At 37.9% G+C, this 18,661-nt stretch overlaps 1 protein-coding gene across 18 annotated transcripts in view; it reads left to right on the top strand.

Moving 5' to 3' along the window:
* The window catches only part of CACNA1D (calcium voltage-gated channel subunit alpha1 D), a 207,148-nt gene that overhangs the window by 41,019 nt on the left and 147,468 nt on the right, over nt 1–18,661 (top strand). For all 18 annotated transcript variants that reach the window (XM_038149611.1, XM_038149600.1, XM_038149609.1 and 15 more), the window contains exon 3: nt 1,475–1,580. In XM_038149611.1, coding sequence (XP_038005539.1) covers nt 1,475–1,580 — 106 coding nt within the window. The remainder of the gene's footprint in view (nt 1–1,474; nt 1,581–18,661) is intronic.

Here is an 18,661-nt window from a genome sequence, read left to right as displayed (position 1 = left end):
GGGTTGGTGTTTCTCAGTTCTTTGTACAAAATTCAATTGCAAATTAAAGATAGTGAAATGGCTTCTCCTTTCATTTAAACTGGTAGAAGTCCAACTAATTTCAGTAAATTGGCCTCTCCTTGGCTAAGGTCAGGTAAATGAAATTACTATGGATCTGGAGTGGAATAACTCAGCGAGAATTTGTCCCAGCAGCATCACATCATAAAACAAGATTGTCAGTCTTGTGATGGTATCAATTGCTCACTCCAGTCTGGAAAATGCTGTTGTAACTTTATTTTGTACACAATGTAGCAGCTGTTCATGTTGATCTGCTTTGTAGACATAAAAGTGGCCTTCAAGGTGACAAACTTTTAATAGGCTAGCAAACAAAATGTAACACATCTTATAGGATATATGGGCTTTGCAGGACTCTTCCCCCCCGCCCCCCGCCCCCCTATTTTTTCCCAAGGAACTTTTTAAACTGGCAAAAATATGCTTTTGAATGTATTTAGTACTCCAACTCCAGTCTTTATTGGACTCTTATGGAAACATATACAGAAGTGGTGCATTAAAGGATGCCAAAAATTGTAGCTGAGGTCCAAGTACTTCTTTTCCAAGCTCCCACAGATAGGCTCATCTCAGTACCTCCATGTTTCTGGTTATTGATAACAGTAAAATACCTCATGGGAAAGGAAAATCAGTGGCAAACTGAAGGATGAACTTCATATGCATGAATTTTAAGAAAAGGAAGAATTTTTTTTCTGGAAGACAGAAGGTATCTCCAGGTTCCCACTGCTGTTTCCAGCCCTAGTATAGGAAGCAGAGCTGCAGTCCATGCTGTTGTCAGTGTGGAAGTCTGTAGCCTCTCTTTGTGTGGCTGCCAAGCCAGCCATGGTGTTCTATTTTCTTCTCAACTCACCTAAACTTTGATCTGGCTTGGCCAAAGCCAGGATTCAGGAATACAACTGTCAGAGACATGGAGTGGCTCAGAACTTTCCTGTGTTGATTGTACAGCTTTCTAGCTCTCCTGTAAGAGAATAGTTGTGGTTTTCTGGGAATCTCTCTCATATCCTACTATGGACTGTATTTCCAATGGTTTTCCTCCTTTGGACAGATGTATATTTATGAAACTTATATATGAGCACCAAAGAGCTCCATGAGTATTCCTTGCCCACAATGATGACCTGCATGTAGATTTAGGAGTGGATAATTATATTCATCTTTGGAATTTAATGCAAAGTGCTCTGTGACAGCATGAGTAATAGTTTTCACTCTTTTCAAAAGGAAGAGGACGTTGAAGGATCATTGTGATGGAAAATAATATGGTATATATAGTGCTATAACTAAAGGTGATGGAGTGTTTGTCAGAGTTATCAGTCAAAAGATTGCCCTAAAGCAAAGACTTGCTTTACCATTGTTGATGCTGGAATGGAGAAATAGACTTAAAAGTTTGCAGATACTCATAAGTCATGAGTTCCTTAACAAGATTTTCCAGACCATTTGACATATTTATACTACTGTCTATTTTTGCCAATTGTGTGGCCTTAGCTGTTTACATCCCATTCCCAGAAGATGATTCTAATTCAACTAATCATAATTTGGTAAGTAATCTTGAATTTTTATTTTTTGTTTGCTGTGCTTTTGACAGGATTAACTGCAAGTATTTGAGATTGCATCAAATATAGGTAATTTCACTAAAAGAAATTGGTATATAGTGATATACAAAATGTATATGGAATTTCTTTGTGTTTTTTGTCTCCCCCAGTATTAAGTGTTACTTTGTCATGTGTTCCAAATTAGGTTTTTTATCAGTAAAATTCTTTGGACAGAAATGTGCATTAATATGCTGTGTATGTCCATATATTTGTGTGGCGAAAAAAGTTTTAATTTGTTTCCATTGCTTAAATTGATTACATATATTTCCTAGCTGTTACTGTTTCTGACACCTGTTTCAGACTTGAAGGTTCACTGCCTTTCCTAGTGTGCTTGTCTGCTCTGTTTGCAGTTTTTATGGTGTTATTTGGCTGTTTATTTTACTGGATATTTTAATTTTTAACGAGAGGATGGTGGGAGATTTTGCATTAATACATTTTAAAGTGATAGGAACATCAATGTGAATTTTCAAAGCAGTCGCTGCTGGTATAAATGATCTTTCAAAAAAGGGATGGTATTGCAATAGGTGGTGTGTAGAGATGTATGTCTTTGGTTGAAAACAGTATACTATGGTTGTATTTGAAAAGATAAAATGGAAACTAATTTTTTAGAATTCTCTAAAACTTACCAAGGCTGTCACTCAAGGGTAGTATTGAATCACATTGCAATGATTTTGTTGTTTGTATGAAACTCCATCTTGAAATAGTAGAGTGGTCTTGTGCACTCATAATCTGCATGTGACTCTTTGGATGGGAAAGGAAGTTCATGAAATAAAGAACTGGATACCAAGAAGTAGATAATTTTGTGTCCATTTACCTGTAAAATTAGGGTTGGTATGAGGTCTTCTATTTTATGAACATGTTTGGGTAATTTGTGGTGTGTATATGTTTATTTTTCTAAAAGTAATTATTTTGTGCAGATGACTTTTTTTTTTTAATTGCAATTAAGTAAATATGGACAATAAAAATTGCTGATGAAAGGCAGAATAATTCAGGTCAGTGTGAAGAAAGGGTTATGCAGCTGTGTATCCAGCCAAACAACTGACTTTCTTTTTTCCCCTGAGAAATTCAGGGTACAAATCTCCATAGCTGTCAGTCCACCCCAAGGTCCACTTATATCTAATTTCAGAAAGCATTACATGGAAAGGGTAAAGTAGTTACTTGTGTCAGAGGCTAATCATTTTGAAAAATGTTTCTAGCATTAGTTTTGTTAGGTTACTGTCTGGTGTTTCTGAGCCAATTTCAATTCTACAATGTGCTAATGTTTAGAAAGACAATGGACATTTTCATGCCTGATGATTCCTCTCTTTTTATTTGATGTAGCCAGGCTAGTCTAAGGAATAATAATTGGTGGTTTTGGTTTTTTTTCTGTTAGTAAGAGGTTCTTAAACCTTATCTGTTTTAAGTAGAAGGGCTCTTGAACCCCTCCAATTATATGTATATAAAGTTTAGTTGGCCATTAAGTCATCTCAAATTCTCATTTAAATTTGCATCCTGTTTATCCTGAAGTTGAGTCATTCCACTAAGTTTGCTCAAAGAGCAAAATTTATACTGGCTATGTACTTTGACAGATTTAAACTCAATAAGGGAGCACACAGACACATCCTGTGTGTTCAATCTAATAAAATAGATAGTTCTGGGATGAGCAGCATTGGCTTTTCCTATGATTGGCGTTCTCTACCATGAAATATGTTACCCACTGGTCTGGGTCCATGTCTCTCTGGTATTTCACTGACAATTTTCCTTGGTTAGTGTGGATTCAAGTGCACAATGAGGGAATATAGTAGAAGAGCTGAGTGAGAAAGCTTCAGGCTTGCTTGGGAACCTGCTGGATCCTGTGTTTCCTGCTGCTTGAGGTACTTATGTCAATAAGTGTCGGGAGAGGACTGTCTTACAACGGGAGTAGGGATTATTCTGTTAATAATGCTCAGACTTTTCATCTGGTTTGTGAACAGACCAAATATTAATCATCATTGAACCTTTGGCAGGATTTTGGCTCCCTTGGTCTTGCTAAGAGACCCCACTTTGGCTCTAATTCAAGTTCATCTTCATAAATTTTAGTTTGCATATGGATATTATATCTAGCTTGGTTGCTCTCAATGTTCAACATTCTCAATGTTGAATTAAATGGATTAATTGCTTTCTATCAGCTAGCTCAACTGGCTTTTTTTAAAATTTGTAAACAGAAAAATGAAATATTTATACACGTGGGGTTTTTCTATGAATACAAAATAAACATTATTTGTAATCAGGCGCAGGAAAAACCAGTGGAATACTGGAAAATAGGAACTAGAAATGTAAACTTGTTCATTTTTGGTTGGGCTCATGTGGGAATTGGTAAATATGTGAGAATTGGAGCAGGCCAAGTGCTCATCCTTTATGACTTGGAAAGTTTGCAGTGGCAACCTCAGTGCAAGGATGTATGTGCAGAGCAGGTGTTCCCTCCCCTCTGTGGTGGGAGCTTAGAAGGCAGAGTCTGTATGATGGAGTTTCCAAGACTTGTAAAAGAAACCTGAGAGGCTTTCTGAGTCTGTCTTTGCCTGTGGCTGAGCCAGTGGAACACTGACCCTGTATCAACCACCCAAACTCTGGCTGTGTGAGCCATGCTCTCCCTTTCTCATTAATGCTTCCAACACAGTCACTTACATGTTGCAGTAGTAATGGCAAAATGAATTTTATAACCAAATATATAACAAACATTGTAAGAAACAGGTATATGTGTCTTAAGAGGAATAGCAAATCAAATGCAAACTTATCTATTTTTTTTTAAATAGGCTGTATCTTAGGTATCATTTATTCTGGGAAATGAATCTATCTTTAATCCTAAATATCTTAAGATAAAGATCTGTGAGAGGGTTCCAAACTCTTCCTTTTGTAACAGTGGACTATTTATAGAAAACTGATGGTGCAAGGATGGTTCCACTGTGTGTTTCTGTGTTGGTCACTTGTCTTTGATTTGCTAGTTGTGATTACTGATGTTTTTGTGACAGAGCCAGCAGCATGCTATGTGATATTTCTGGTAATTTAGGGAAGTAAGAAAAGGTTTTTTTCATTATATTGGCGACTGAATTAAGCAGATGGTAATGGTTGATGTTGTAGGAACAGGAGTCTCTTTCATTATTAGGTTTTTATTCTGGTATGTGTTTCTGTGTTCTGAATGCACAAGTTGTGGTTTGTGTTTGGCCTTTTTGCCTGTCTCTGGGATCAAGGGTGCACTACAGTTACCTCCTTGCTCAGGGGATTCATGGCTGTACTTATCCTCTGTCAGGCCAGAGGTGTGAGTAGTGAGTGATACAAAACAATGCCTTCAAACAAAGCAGAAGTGCAGAATCAGATTCAGACTGGGCTGTGCATGACCACTTGCCAAGGGTTGCAGCTCTGTGTTCTATGGGAAATTTTGTGTAATCCTTTGTCTAAAACACCTTGATGTGTCTTTGGTGTGTGCCAGGAGAGGCAGGAGGAGGCAGGGATCCTCTTTTCTGTATTTTAACTGGAGTAGCTCTCTCATGGCTGTGTGTATTGCATGGACTGCAGCACAGAGTGATGAACTTGAGCCTGAATTCTACTTCATTAGTAGTTAGTGCCTAATCATTGAATGTACTGACAGAAGTGGGCCCTGTTCTTCTCCAAGTAGATGGGTGAAACTATTATGGAACTGGTTAGTTTTCTGGTAGAGCAAGGGCAATGTACTTTAGGATGAAATCCTGCTTCATAATTTAAAGTGATTTCTTTCATCTGCCTTCAGAAGTTTCAGGTGATCTGAACTTTCCATGCTTGATTGAGCTCTTCTTTTTGGAAGTGTTTCTTGTCTGAGCTTGATAAGAAGCAGTTTCTAGCAGAAAGGGCTTCCTGTATATATATTTTATTTCTGTTTCTGCCTTTTCCTCTATTCCTCATCTGTGCTATGTTATTTCCCTTCATGTCTTTTAACTTCCCACTCATTTCTTTCTTGTTATCTTTTGCCTCTACCCTCTGTGCTTCCCTCTGTGTTTTCTCTTCTGTTTGTCCTCTTGTGCAGCATGCTTTTCTCTATCTCCTTCTCCCACCTCAATTTGTCTTCCTGGTGTCATCCTGCTGTCCCATGTTCTGTTCTGTGCTTTGCCTCCTGCTGCCTTTCCTATTGCCCAACTTGCACTGGGCTTCTTTCTTTATCATGTGCAGCCAGACCAGCACCATACAATGGATTTTGGCCATGGTCAAGACATTGTTGGTTATTCTTTTTCTTTCCTTCTTTTTGATAAATATGAACAGTCAGAAGGCATCCATCCATCAATCCAGAGTTGCTGACAATCACACCCCTGAAGTTTGAGTTGAGTCTTTGGTTGCACTGCATCTCTTGTGACTGGTCCCCAAGGTTTGTGTGGTGACACTGTGCTACTTGAGAAGAGATTGACAGCAGAGTCAGGGGTGGGAGACCCAGCTGGGTAAATGACAGCAAATTGGCAAAGTCCCGTGAGTAAAGAACTTGCGTGTAGTGCACCAAGGGCCCCTAATGCTGATTACAACTCTGATAACAGGATTCTTCAGCCTTGTCTGAGTGCCACTGTCTGTGGGGAAGCCTCTGAGTGAGGCCATGTGCTAAAGGCTGTCTCAGCCTGTGCTCGCAGAGCAGGACAGTGCTGATGGTCCTGGATGCCACTTTGTCCCGGGCTGGGACTGGAACAGCCGTAGTGGGGACACTGCTGGAGAAAGGTGATGTTTGTGTCCTACTTTCAGGCCAAGATTTCCTCTGTAAGGAGCTTTACGTGGCTCTTTGAGTCCCTTCAGCAGGAGGAAAGCCAGAGTTGTGCCTTCAATCTAGGGCACAGCAGGAGAGTACTCTGAGGAGAACCGGTTGAACTCTTGACTTAGAGGTGTCAAGCTTCCTGTCCTTATCTCATTAGCAACTCGATGACTCATTCAGTTCTGGGGCCACATGACTAATTAATCCATCCATTGAAAAGGTTGTTAGTTTTTACCTGGCACCCAGTTGTCCTTTATAAGGAGATTATCTGAAAATATTGTTGTAGAATTCTATAAATTTTAATCTCATTTAGTAAATAATTCTCAAGATTTTTTGTTTAATTGCTAAGTGCTCAGTGTTGTATCTTAGAAGGATTTCTGTGTTTATCTACTGTCTTTGCCATGTTTACTTTTTCAGCTCAAGGGTCTTTAAGGCCTGGCTCTCTTTCCACTCGCTTAGAAAAATATTCCAATCTAAATAACTTTTGGATACTGTGTTTCTGATATTTTTCTATCTTTGGATTCTTAGCTAATGTGCTCTGCTAATGTCTCTGTTAGCTGGCATCAAAGTCACCCAAGTAAACTTTTGAGGAAAGATGGAAGATAATTTGGACTCTACTGAAAATACTTCACATTGCTTGGGAAAGCATGGAGACCTTATAATGACTTATGTATACTTACCCAAACTACTCATACTAAAGATATCAGATTAATTTGTTGTAAGAGAAAATATCGTTAAACTTTATCTGGAAAAGATGCACAAATATAGGCTCTAATTGTAACTGATATGCCCTAGGAATTTTACATTGTGCATTGATTCAAGTCAGTGAAATGTATTTGCACTTCTGTATATGAATAGGAGGGGCCCATGAGAAAGTCCTTAGCTCAATTTTGAAAAAAAAAAAGAAATCCTCACACATTAAAATTAGGAGACTTGGGTCAGGTTTTTTTTGTCTATATGCAAATACTCTGAGGCATAGTTCTGATAATGTTTTTTGCTATTTCTCATGTACATTGATACCCTGACATGTATTTTCTTATTCAAAAACCCATGAAATAACAATTTAACTACAAGAACAACATGACTTATCTCTCTGAAAATTAATAATAGTTATTTCATGGTTATTAGGTGAAAGAGAATACGTCAGTAACCTTTGCACATTTGCAAGAATTTCTCAGTAGATGACATTTCTGCAAGAGGATTATAAAAAATTGTAATTTACTACCCATCCCTATCTTCCTATTTCAATTTCAACTCTTTGTTTAATATTACAAAACAGATATAATATTATAAAACAGATGAAAATTCTGAGTTAGTGATTTAGTCCCACTTTATCCTGGAGTAAGTTCTGTGCACTGTCTGTGCTGCACTACCTCAGTGATATGACATAGCTCTTGAATTTTTCTGATCAATGTAACTGCATGTGTCAAGTCCATCTCCAGCTGTGAATGAAATAGAAATTTTATTTCATTCCGGTGTAGGAAGAGGGGCACTCCCAAAGGAAAGCTGTGGCCAGGATGACTGGCAATTTCCAACTGACAGAAAGGTCATTTGGGTTTGTAGGAGTGTGGGAATAACACAGTCAAGTCCTTGTTCCTCTTTAGTTTATTTTGTGTATCCCAATACAACTTAATCTGTGCTGAAGTAGCTGATCCTAAAATGTCTGTTTGGTGTATAAGGGTATGTGAAGATCTGCAGTTTGGTGTTACAGATTTCAGGTAATGACACTACAAGACTTTTTTTTTTAATTTTTTTTTTTTTTAATATGCAAGAGAGAGCTTCTCAGTTGTCCAGACCAGAAGGTCTTACAAAAAGATGCACTTAATCATTCCCATTTGAAAGGAAATGTTTTTTCCATGTTCAAAGCTGCAAGCTTATTCCTGTGGGGAATTCCTGCTAAGGGCTTGTCTCTCCTTAAAGAGGTTTGCTGGTAGTGCACTACTGGCAAGCTGCCTGGGGGGAGAGCATACACCAGAAAGAGCTCTTTTTCTATTATAGCCTAAAGTCATTCTCCCAAACAGAATAGGGCTGCACTGGTAGAGAAAACTGGTTTTTATGGGTTTCTTTATGTGGAGAGCAGCAATTCCCCACTCTTTTTCCCTTACTCCCTGCTTGATGAAGATATGATTGTGCAATATTTAAGTATAGAGTGATTGTAATAAAAATAAATGTGTTAATTTCAAAACACAGAACAATCATATTAGTTACTGTATCATTGGAGTGGCCAGTGGGGAAAGTAGTTAGATTTGGTATTAAAATAGCTGTAATTCAAATATAAATTGAGCATTTAAGATGAGTGGGAGAAGTTTGTACTTTATATGCAAACTGTTGGAATAGAGTAAAAGTAGATTTTGAAATACTCTGAAAAAACCCATGAAAAATCCTGGTGATAAAACTAGTTTACTGACTTTATGTAAAGCATATGAATTACTTGTTTACTCCAATATTGAGTATGTAAACCTAACAAAATACTGGTTATGGTTTTGTTCCTTGACAACAGTTGCTATGCTAAAGAAAACCCTGAAAGTTGTTTCTGGAAGTTTTTCCCAAAAACTGAACACAGTAGAACTGAGAAGCTTTCCATGTCGCCAGGTATTAATGCCACACCAAATGCAGATTGCCATAAACATTACTTGGATTTTTTCTATAAACTCTGTTTTAAAACTCTAAGTTATGCTGAGTACGGGTGTTTACTTTCTTTTAAAAAATGTTCAGATCAGATGTGTCTTAGGCTTTGAGAACTGTGCTTGTTTTTACCATGGTCTGTGTGTGAGCGCTGTGTCTTGAAATACCAGAGCTGGAACCCATGGTTTTTGCAAGTGCTGGTCAAGGATGGCTTGCTTTATTTGAGCAGAACTGGAATAATTCAGTGTGCTTTTAGAAAGCTGGTCCCTGAGTATTTCAAAAGATTCATGCAGCTGTTAAATCAACTGAAATGCAGTTTCTAATCTGGTGAGCTTTAATGACAAACTGTTTTTGGTCATGGTTAATTGAATGTGTGATTTGGTTTACTATTCATTTTGTAAGAACTTAGATTTGTTTATCCTTCTGTCATGCACCAAAACCTTTCTTTTGCAGGGCCATCTGTAAGAAGAGGGCCACAAAGGTTAAATGAACATATAGTGATAGTGGGAGAATATTAATTAGGATGGATGTGGTTTTTTTTTTTGGTCATTGCGTAATCATTTGTGATAACATTTTCATTTAATGAATTGCAAATGGAATATCATGGTATTTCCTCCCCACTGCCTCCTTCAGAAGAGATTGAGACTGAGTGTTTCTGCTTGTATAAGATTCACTTGGTAAAACCGATTAGCCACTTACAATTGTTTGTGATTCTTTTCATAGTTATTTTTATGAAGAAAAGAACTTTTAGAGTTCCTTTTGTTTTTTGAAGAATCCTTTGATTGAACAGTGCTGTGTTTCTCAGAAATGTAGGTGCTTGACTTGAGCATTTGGAGCAAACTTTACATAAAGGTTTGAAATGTATGCTCATAATTCTGTGATTTTTCATTATGTCAGCATGGCTGACCATGCTGCATAGTTTGACTTCTCAATGTTTTTAGGGATTAATTAAAGTTTGAAATGATAGGCAGATTGAGTTGTGTGGATTTGTTTAATTATGAATCAGGATTTCCTCCCCCCAACTTCTTGCAAGGTGTTGGGCCAGTACATTTTTTGTTTAGATGCATGGCTAGAAGTCTGGGCAGTGTCCAAGACTGTTGCTGTTATGATTTTTTTTCACCCTGATCATTATTCAAGGGGGTAGAGAGCTGTTACCAGTTTGCAATCTTGTGGAATTCTACCTTTGGGTAATGCTGTTATTAAGGGCGTGGATCTTACTATTTGTTAGTGTGGTAAATCACATAATACAGGCCATGGTCTCTGTGGGTTGGTAAAGGTGAAGGGATCACAGTAGACAAAGAACCGGCAGAAGCTCAGAATTTAGTCTTCAGATTTCTTTTTGTTGGAAATTTTCCAGTAATTAAGATACATCAAATATTAGTTTGAGGGAAATAGTTCAGCCTGAAAATTCATTTGCTCGGTTGTTTTAGTTGTCCTTTTCTCTTGTGATACAAACCAGGTGATATGTTGGATTTAATCACACCTGACAGCATATGTATGTTGTGCTGAACTACCAGGCAGCATTTCAGTAAAACCTTGTGGGAGATCCAGTGGCACAAAGGAGCCCACAGAGCTGCTTACATTGGTTCAGCATAAAGGAAATCTCTTTACAGTGTAAGAATATGAGCATGAGAAGTGTTTGTTAATAAGGTTCAGTAGTTTAATTATTATACTTTTCTGGGTTGCTGACGGTGGCTGCAGAGTGCAGCAGCCTCCAGCAAGACGGCGTCTTCTGCAGCTCAGCTAATCAGACAAATGCAGTCCTTCCATGGAACTGAGTAGCAAATACCCCAAAGCTGTATTATGTTTATCAGACCTTTTGTTAGTGCAGTTTTCACTCTGTTGGGTTTATTATGATGCCATTACTGATTTTTTTTCATGTATTCATCCAGAATCCTTGAAAACACGTACCAATGATGTGTGGCATTAACGTTATTCATCATGAAATGATATTTAAGTGATTATATGCTTCACAAGAATACTTAGTAGTTCTGAGTCCAAGTAACTTTATCACATAATGTATTTCTTGCTATAGAAAAGGAAAAATCTGAAAGAAAGCAACCCCCAAAATTATGTACATCTTGTATGTTTATTAAAATAAAGTCTCAAAGTCTCTTGACAAGGCTGACTTCAGAAAACTAAATGAAAAATTCAGTGATGAAAAAGATCAATGTTTAACTGAACTGTCCCTATAAGTCTCATGGTATTAAATGATGCTTCCTAGTTTGAAAGCTAGAGATGAATAGTTCCAGGTACAAAGTCTGTGACTGGCTCTGTTGGCCCTGTTGAGGTGCCTCAGCTGCTCTCATTCTCAAGGCCCAGTGTAGACCAGAAAGCTTTTCTCTGTTCTAGTACCAAGTTGAATGGTACTTAAAATGATTTACATTTTTTCTTTAGTATAATAAACAATCTAATTGAAGTGAAAGTCACTAAACCATGTTTTTGGCAAGAGCCATGATGTTTTGCTGTGTGTCTGTGTGGTCTCGGGGGCGTTGGTGTGAGCCCACCTTGAGCCGGGCACGTGTGCCATCTGCATTCCTAATGCCTTAAGAGGACCTTACCCTGAACTCAGAAACTTGCAGGAGGCTTTGCAGGCTTAACACCCACAGGTAATGCAGATTGAGCCCAGGTAGACTGAGCATGCACAGGCCTGGCCTGTCAGCACAGGTTAGACTTGTGACTTCAGTAAAGGACTTGGGCTCCTGTTGTGGGACTGTTTCCCACATCTCTGTTTTCCCTAAGCACTGCATGGCTCAGAGTGTGCACCAGTGTGGATGAAAAATGCACAGGCTGCTGATTTAGACTTCTCAGAGCATCTGATTTCAACCAAATAAAGCAGAAACAAACACTTCCAAGTTATTTTTACATGATTTTTGAGAACAGGGAGAGGAACTTTGTGTTTCCTCTTTCCCCCACATGCAGGCCACTTGTCATCCCAAAACTCAAACAATGGCAGGCTGAAGGGATCAGGCTTTATTAATTTTCATGCTTAAAGGAGCACTGAACTATGTGGGCTAAGAAAGCCAACTAGTTTGGTGCTATAAGGGAAAGGGTAAGAGAATATAGGTAAGACTTTATCCAAGAACTTCAGGGATAAGCACTGAATATTTTAGTTTACCCTGAACTTCTTGGCATTCTTGGACAGGATATTTATCTTTTTAGAATTTTAGTTTCTTGCCTATAAAATAGTTTTCTGCTTTAAAAGGTTGTTGAAAGGAAAAGTAAATTTGAGGCTGTGAAGGATCCAGATATGGTAAATAGGATTTGTATAGACAGTGGAATGATATCTAGGGAATTCTCTTACAACAGTTACTTTGTCTTTATCTGGAAATGGTTTGGCTGACGTTCTGGTGAATGCCTTCTGGAGAATTTTGTTGTTAGAGGCTATATTTTAAATTTGAGTACATAGTGTTTTGGCAGCAAATTTTGGTGAAGAAAAAGTGATTGGTAGTGGCAATATGGGAACAGAAGGAACAGCCACTGTTCCCATAGTGATACAGCAGAAGCAGTGACATTTAGGTAAACAGCAGTAGGACAGGAAATTTGGGGGAGTTAATGTTAGATGTCTCAGAAGATACAGTAAGCTTCCAGGCAGAGTCTCATGTGTATCTGGAAATGCTAATGTTAAGCCTCTATTTGCTATATTGGTGGCAAAAGCACCTCTCAGCATTTAATTGGGAAGTTCAGTGATTCCTTGAACAGGTGATCTGTCAGTGAAGCCAAGGCAGGCCACACCCCATTCAGCAGAAACTGCACATGACAAAAGAAAGGGTGATAATTTGAGTGTTCAAAATTATGGGAGCTGTCCAACTGGTGGGAATGGTACCACTGAAGGTGTTTTTGAATTGCAAGATTCTGTCTTCAGAAATGTTTGAGTTCTGCATTTCATCACTTAGCAATAAAAAAAAAAAAAAAAAAAAAAGGATAGAATCACAATCTTGGCTTAGGTTGGAAGGGACCTTAAAGATGGTCTAGTCCCAATGTCACTTGCAGTAGATCAGGTTGCTCAGGGCCCCATCCTACCTGTCCTTCAACACTTCCAGGGATAGAGACTAAATAGTAATGTTACATTATTTGATATATTGCTTTGTAGAATACTACTAAAGCCATGAAATTCTTCACTGTGGTATTTTGCAACCATGAAATAATGAAATAGTGCTGAATTTGCTTTTATGGAAGTACAAAACTTCTAATGTTCTCAGTCAAAAATTTCACTTCTAGTAAAGAACGAAGTTTACATGTAGGTAATTCAATCTTTGGTTTTGGGATCTTTGGAGTTCAGTGTTTTTTTTTTTTTTGGGAAATGGATATTTGTCATGTGAAGAGGATTTAGTCTTTCAAGGAGATTATGAAATTTTTCAACCAGCTGTGTAAACAACATTTTTGCAGAATGGGGAAGAAAAAGTGTAAACCCCCAGAAATCTTACTTAAATCTTCAGACTTAAAATGCAAGTGAACGTATCCATTTTATCCCACAAAGCACAAAAGTATTTTGTATCAGACTCTTGTTTCCCATATGAAATTTTGAAGAGTTTGTTTGACATGTATGGCTATTATTAACCAGTAATCTCAGAGTAAGTCCCTGGCAAGTGTGAAGGACAAATCAAGGTGCCAGAGGTCCAGGTACTTAGGCTGTTTTCTACTGAGTTGTTTATTCATTTCCTTCTCCCACTTTTTCTCATTTTTCACAGGAAGAAAGCTGCTAGTAGAGGCCCTAAGTTGATGTTTTCACATAATAATGTACTTATAAAACTTGATAAATAGGGGGAAGCTTATCTGTTCTTCTGAGAGCTAGATCTTGAGTGATATGAACTGAAAGGTAACCTCATCAGCTATCAATGAACTTAAAGGATTTGAGTGTCTCTCCATGGTCATGGTGTGCACACTCACAGCCTCTGTAATTACAGGCTAGGATGCTGATGTCTGCTCCTTGCTAACCTATCAGAGAGGTCACTAATAATAGAGATGCTTTGGTTTCCTGGGCAAGGGCAGATACATGGGCTCATGTTTTTCTGCAGGAGGCATTTCCTCAGCTGACAGGCAGCATTCAGAGTGCCAGACACTCCAGTGCAGGGTCACTGCTGAGCAGGGGGACCCTGGAATATCAGCTATTCCTGCACTGCACAACTTGCAACCCCCTTACAGTGCCTGAAGAGAGGGAAATCTTAACAGTATAACAGTACAGCCTATCCTATCCCTCTAAAACTTTGGAGGAGTAACCATGAGAAATAAAGTCTGTGAGTTTCGAGTCCATGGTTTACTGTTCACAGTGACAATTCAGGAATTTTCCTATCAAGCTCTGACTGTGTATTTTAGAAAGGAGTTACAAAACTCCAAATGCTGCCTTGCTTTTACTTGCTGTGACTTCAGCCATGAACAGTGCACATTAGAGTCCTACTGGAATGAAATAAAATTATTGAAGGTGAATCCTTGGATTTGAATGTTACTCTACAAATTTTAGTTTGTGGTAGAATGTTTGTTTCTCTGAAAATTAAAAAGGGGTAATTAGAAGCCTTTATCTTGACTTAAAGGGAAGTTAAAAGGGCTTATCATTATCATTCTATCTAGAAGACAAAACGGATCTTTTTATCCTAAAATTGTGTGTCCTTACGCAAAGACCTATTTATATTTATTTCTCTTCATGTATTGACTTGATTAGAAATGACTAGGTGGTGCTCTGAGACAACCCCAACTGCAGGGTGAATCATCTTAATGCCACTTTTTCATGGCTGCTCATATTTTAAGTGAATGCATTTTACTTGCAGATTAGAGGTGTTAACCATGAACACTAAAAATATAATGACTTAGCTAATGAGTGATAAACTGCTGTGGTCTTATGATCACATGAGAATACTTGACTCCCAGGGAGCAGAGAAGTTTTTAGCTTTCAGATTGTAATTAATTAAATGTTAGAATTGTTATAACTCTGAGTAGGATGTAGCGTCTCAAGGGATTGTAGATTTTTTTTAAGCCAAGCCTAGAGTGCAGATGTCATACACAGAACCTGCCTTTCAAAGCACCTAGCTCTGTAATTTAGCTACTGTAGCTATTTTCAAATCAGAAGCAGCTTATCTAACTTAGTATGTTGCCATATGTAGTATTAACTCCATTGTGCATTTTCTTGCATGTAGTGAACTCTTTCCTAAGGCTAGAGACAAAAGGCCCTGGTTCCCAGAAATTGATTGAAGCATCCACGCATCTTTGGAAGCCTATGAATAAGTACATGTTACAGCAAATTTGTACAAAAACCAGAGGCAAAAATCAGAGCGGGTTAATTTTTATAAATATCATGACTTCATAATGGAATTTACTCTGTCAGGAGCTGTTAGGTTGATAAACATTTAAGAGAATTGATTCCCTCATTTGAAAGTTAGCCATGTGTTGCGTGTATCTTCACTCCACCAAAATAGTTGGATTCTGGCACATTTATTCTAAAGCTTTTCCCAATACAGTTTTTCTTCCCTACTAAAAGATTTTTATAAGCAGTGATATTTTGGTGATGGAAATAATAGCACTTCGAAAGGCATTAAAATTGGTGAATGGTTTCCCACAAGTTCAGAAATAGTTGGATGCTGCCACAGGCGATGATTACTTGATAATTTGGTGCTATATCTATGCAAGCATGCTCTGCATGAGTTAAGAAAAGTAGCACACATTTTAGCTTTGAGTTGCTAGCTGTGGTTTTGTATAAGCTGTAATGAGCAGTAAAATGTGCGCTCTGTGGTTTGCAGTGACCTTCGTTGTTGGATAAATCGCAGGAAAAAATAAAAATCAAAGACATGCTTAGAAATTCTTTGTTTGGAGGGCTAAATCTGGCCTGTATTCTGCTGTCCTAATTGTGCATAGGGATTGGAGACCTTTTCAGCTTGGGCAGACAGAGATCTTCCAAAGGGGACAAGCAAAGCACTCAAGGTTTTTTTTCTGTTTTACAATACTCTGTGTGTGTATGTTTGCCTAAAACAGAGTGATGTGCTTGTTCTGAGCTGTAGATTTCTAGTTGGCATATATGGGTTTTATGTAAATTTGAAAAGCATTCACACTTCTAAAAATGTATGGAAGGTTATTTTTATCAATAACTTAAGCACTGTAATTATTTGGAAGCTAAATGTCAAGAATTGTCTGTGCCCCAAATTTAACTTGGGCGTGCTAGAAGCAACTCTTGTTTTATCAAGATTTTCCTTAGTGTAGGAACAGCAATTTATGGCAGCTGTACTGATCCTGCAGGACCAACCCCTTGATCCTGGCTCTAATGCTGGCCAGTAGAGGATGTCTAGGGAAACAAAATAAATGCCCAGTTACTGGGTCCAGTAATCCTCAGCTCAAGAAGTTTGAGCTTAAGCTAGGGCCTTTATGTTCAGTGGTTTTAGATGAGACAGTTCATATCGCACTTAATAATTCCCACTATACTTTGTTTAAATGCTTTGAGAGATCATAATCTGGTCGTTGTGCTTCATTGTTATAATTTTGATTCTAAAAATGCTTTAGCAGAGACAAGTATTCTAACATCTTGCCTATTAAAAATGTTCTGATGTGGTGCACTCTCCAACTCACCTGTGATTTTTTTTTTTGGTTATTCTATTTCTCCTTTACCAAGCTATTTTATCCTTTTATATCACCGTAGTAGATATTTTTCTTTTCTGTTAGGAAGTAGAACTTAACCTTTGCAGCAATCACTGCATTCTTTTGTTCAGAAATAATGTTTTGAATCAGAAAACATCATGACACAATGACTTTCTGATTCCTTGGAAAGATGATCTGAAGTGCTGTCATGTACACAGTGCCACACTGGAGTATTACATCAGATTGAGTCTGACCCAGTATTACCAAGTAGTGATCTGGGTTACCAGAATGTTGTTGGGCTTTTTTCCTGCCTGTGAAGCATTTCTAGTCTCATTTAGTGTGTATTGGATAGATACTATTTATTCAGGATCAGACAGTATTTTTGATGGAATATTTTCTGTTTCCAGATGCCTTTTAAAAACTGTAGTCAATGGTGTTTTTTCTCTTTATTGTAATGCTTCTTTTGGCAAATAAACTTTGAAGTTCAAAGTAGTCAAAGTTTTCTTTGTCAGGTGTTAAACAGAGGCCAACAACAAATTTGATCCCTATACCAATCTCATTTTCCTCCCTCAGTTAGACCTCCAATTTAAGTTACATTTTGGATACTACAACTAGCCCCCAACATTTCATGTTCTGTGCTGCTGAGGTTCTGAATTGCAGTGGTGTTTCTTGTATAATGGAAAGGTGCATTTTGAAGAAGTGTAGCAGCTGTGATAATAATATATCTGCTTTTGTACCACAAGTAAACAGAATATGCATGTGGAACTTGAAACATCATTTAAGGCTGTGTCAGCTGTGCCTTTCAGATCTTACACTGCCACAGGTTTCTCATTTTGATTCAAACATTTCATTGTAGCACTTCTGAGTAATTTCTTTGGTAGAAGTTAAAGCCAGCAGGTGTTGGACAGATTCTAGTAATGACTTAAGGTAAATCAGCTTATCTGCAGATATTTAAACATAATTTCTGTACATTATTGGGAGGAACACATTACATATTGCCTGCACATAATGCTGGCTCAGAACACTGTTGCTAAATATACTGTTGCATGCAGTATTTCTCATTAAAGCGTATCACAGTATTATAAATGCCTTTCTAGTGTATGTGTTAGTAAATAGAAACATATTCTGTATTATGCCACCATAAACTTATTCACATTCTCTGGTGTTTTCTGCAAAGAAGGCAGCCATGCTGATAAAGGAAGCTATAGAATATCCAAACAATTTTCTCATATCAACATGTGGGGTGGACACAACTATCTCTTGCTTTATTTTCTTGTCCCAAGGCTTTAATCTAATTTTATATCTTAATTGACTGATTTATAGTTTTCTTGAAAACAAATTTCTATTACCCGATTACTGGGTTAACATGTATATACAAAAAAATCAATAACCTTCTTAGTGTTGAAAAATGGTCAAAGAAGCTGCTGATTCCAGCTGAAGTAGGAGGGACACAAGGTGGGACTGAAATTGGTCAACAATAGGCAGCAGCAACATAATCAGCTGTTATACTGTCTTCATTACCTGATGAATGGTGAATTAGTCGATCAAGTGAGCATAGAAGTATCTAGGAGAAAATAAGACATTGTACTTAAACAGTGGAAAACAAGTTCAATTGAAATTACTTGGTGCCAAAATGTGTTTGCTTGTTTTGTTTGGAAAGCTCTTCCTGCTCTTCATGTCCTAAAAATAAAAATCTTTGTAGAAGTCCTGAAGGCAGGAAAGGGACAGTATTTCAACCCTGAATCATGAAGCTCTTTTTTCCCCAGTCCTGTAGGAGATGATGATGACAGCAACAGCATCACACTTCTGTTTTCCAGTGGGATTGACTAAAGTCTCGTTATGAGATGCAAATTGGTGGAATGTTTACAATTATTCATCAGAAGAGGTTTGGGATCATGTTCAGGCATGTTTTTTATTATGATGATGCTGCATTTGCTAGTAGGAGCACGTCAGTAAGGAGTAATGGAAATTCTTCTGGGGGGCAAGCTTCATTATCAGGGCCTTCTTTTGGCCTTTGGGCCAAATGTTGTCTGTCTGCAGTGCTGAGTTGGTGTTAATAAATATCTAGCCAAGATACGAAAAGAGACATTGTCCTCTTAGTGAATACAGAGGATTCCACTCA

The sequence above is a fragment of the Motacilla alba genome, chromosome 12 (assembly GCF_015832195.1).
Source record: "Motacilla alba alba isolate MOTALB_02 chromosome 12, Motacilla_alba_V1.0_pri, whole genome shotgun sequence".
NCBI lineage: Eukaryota > Metazoa > Chordata > Aves > Passeriformes > Motacillidae > Motacilla > Motacilla alba.
The sequence above is the reverse complement of the archived record's forward strand: the minus strand, read 5'-3'. Positions and strand labels throughout refer to the sequence as shown.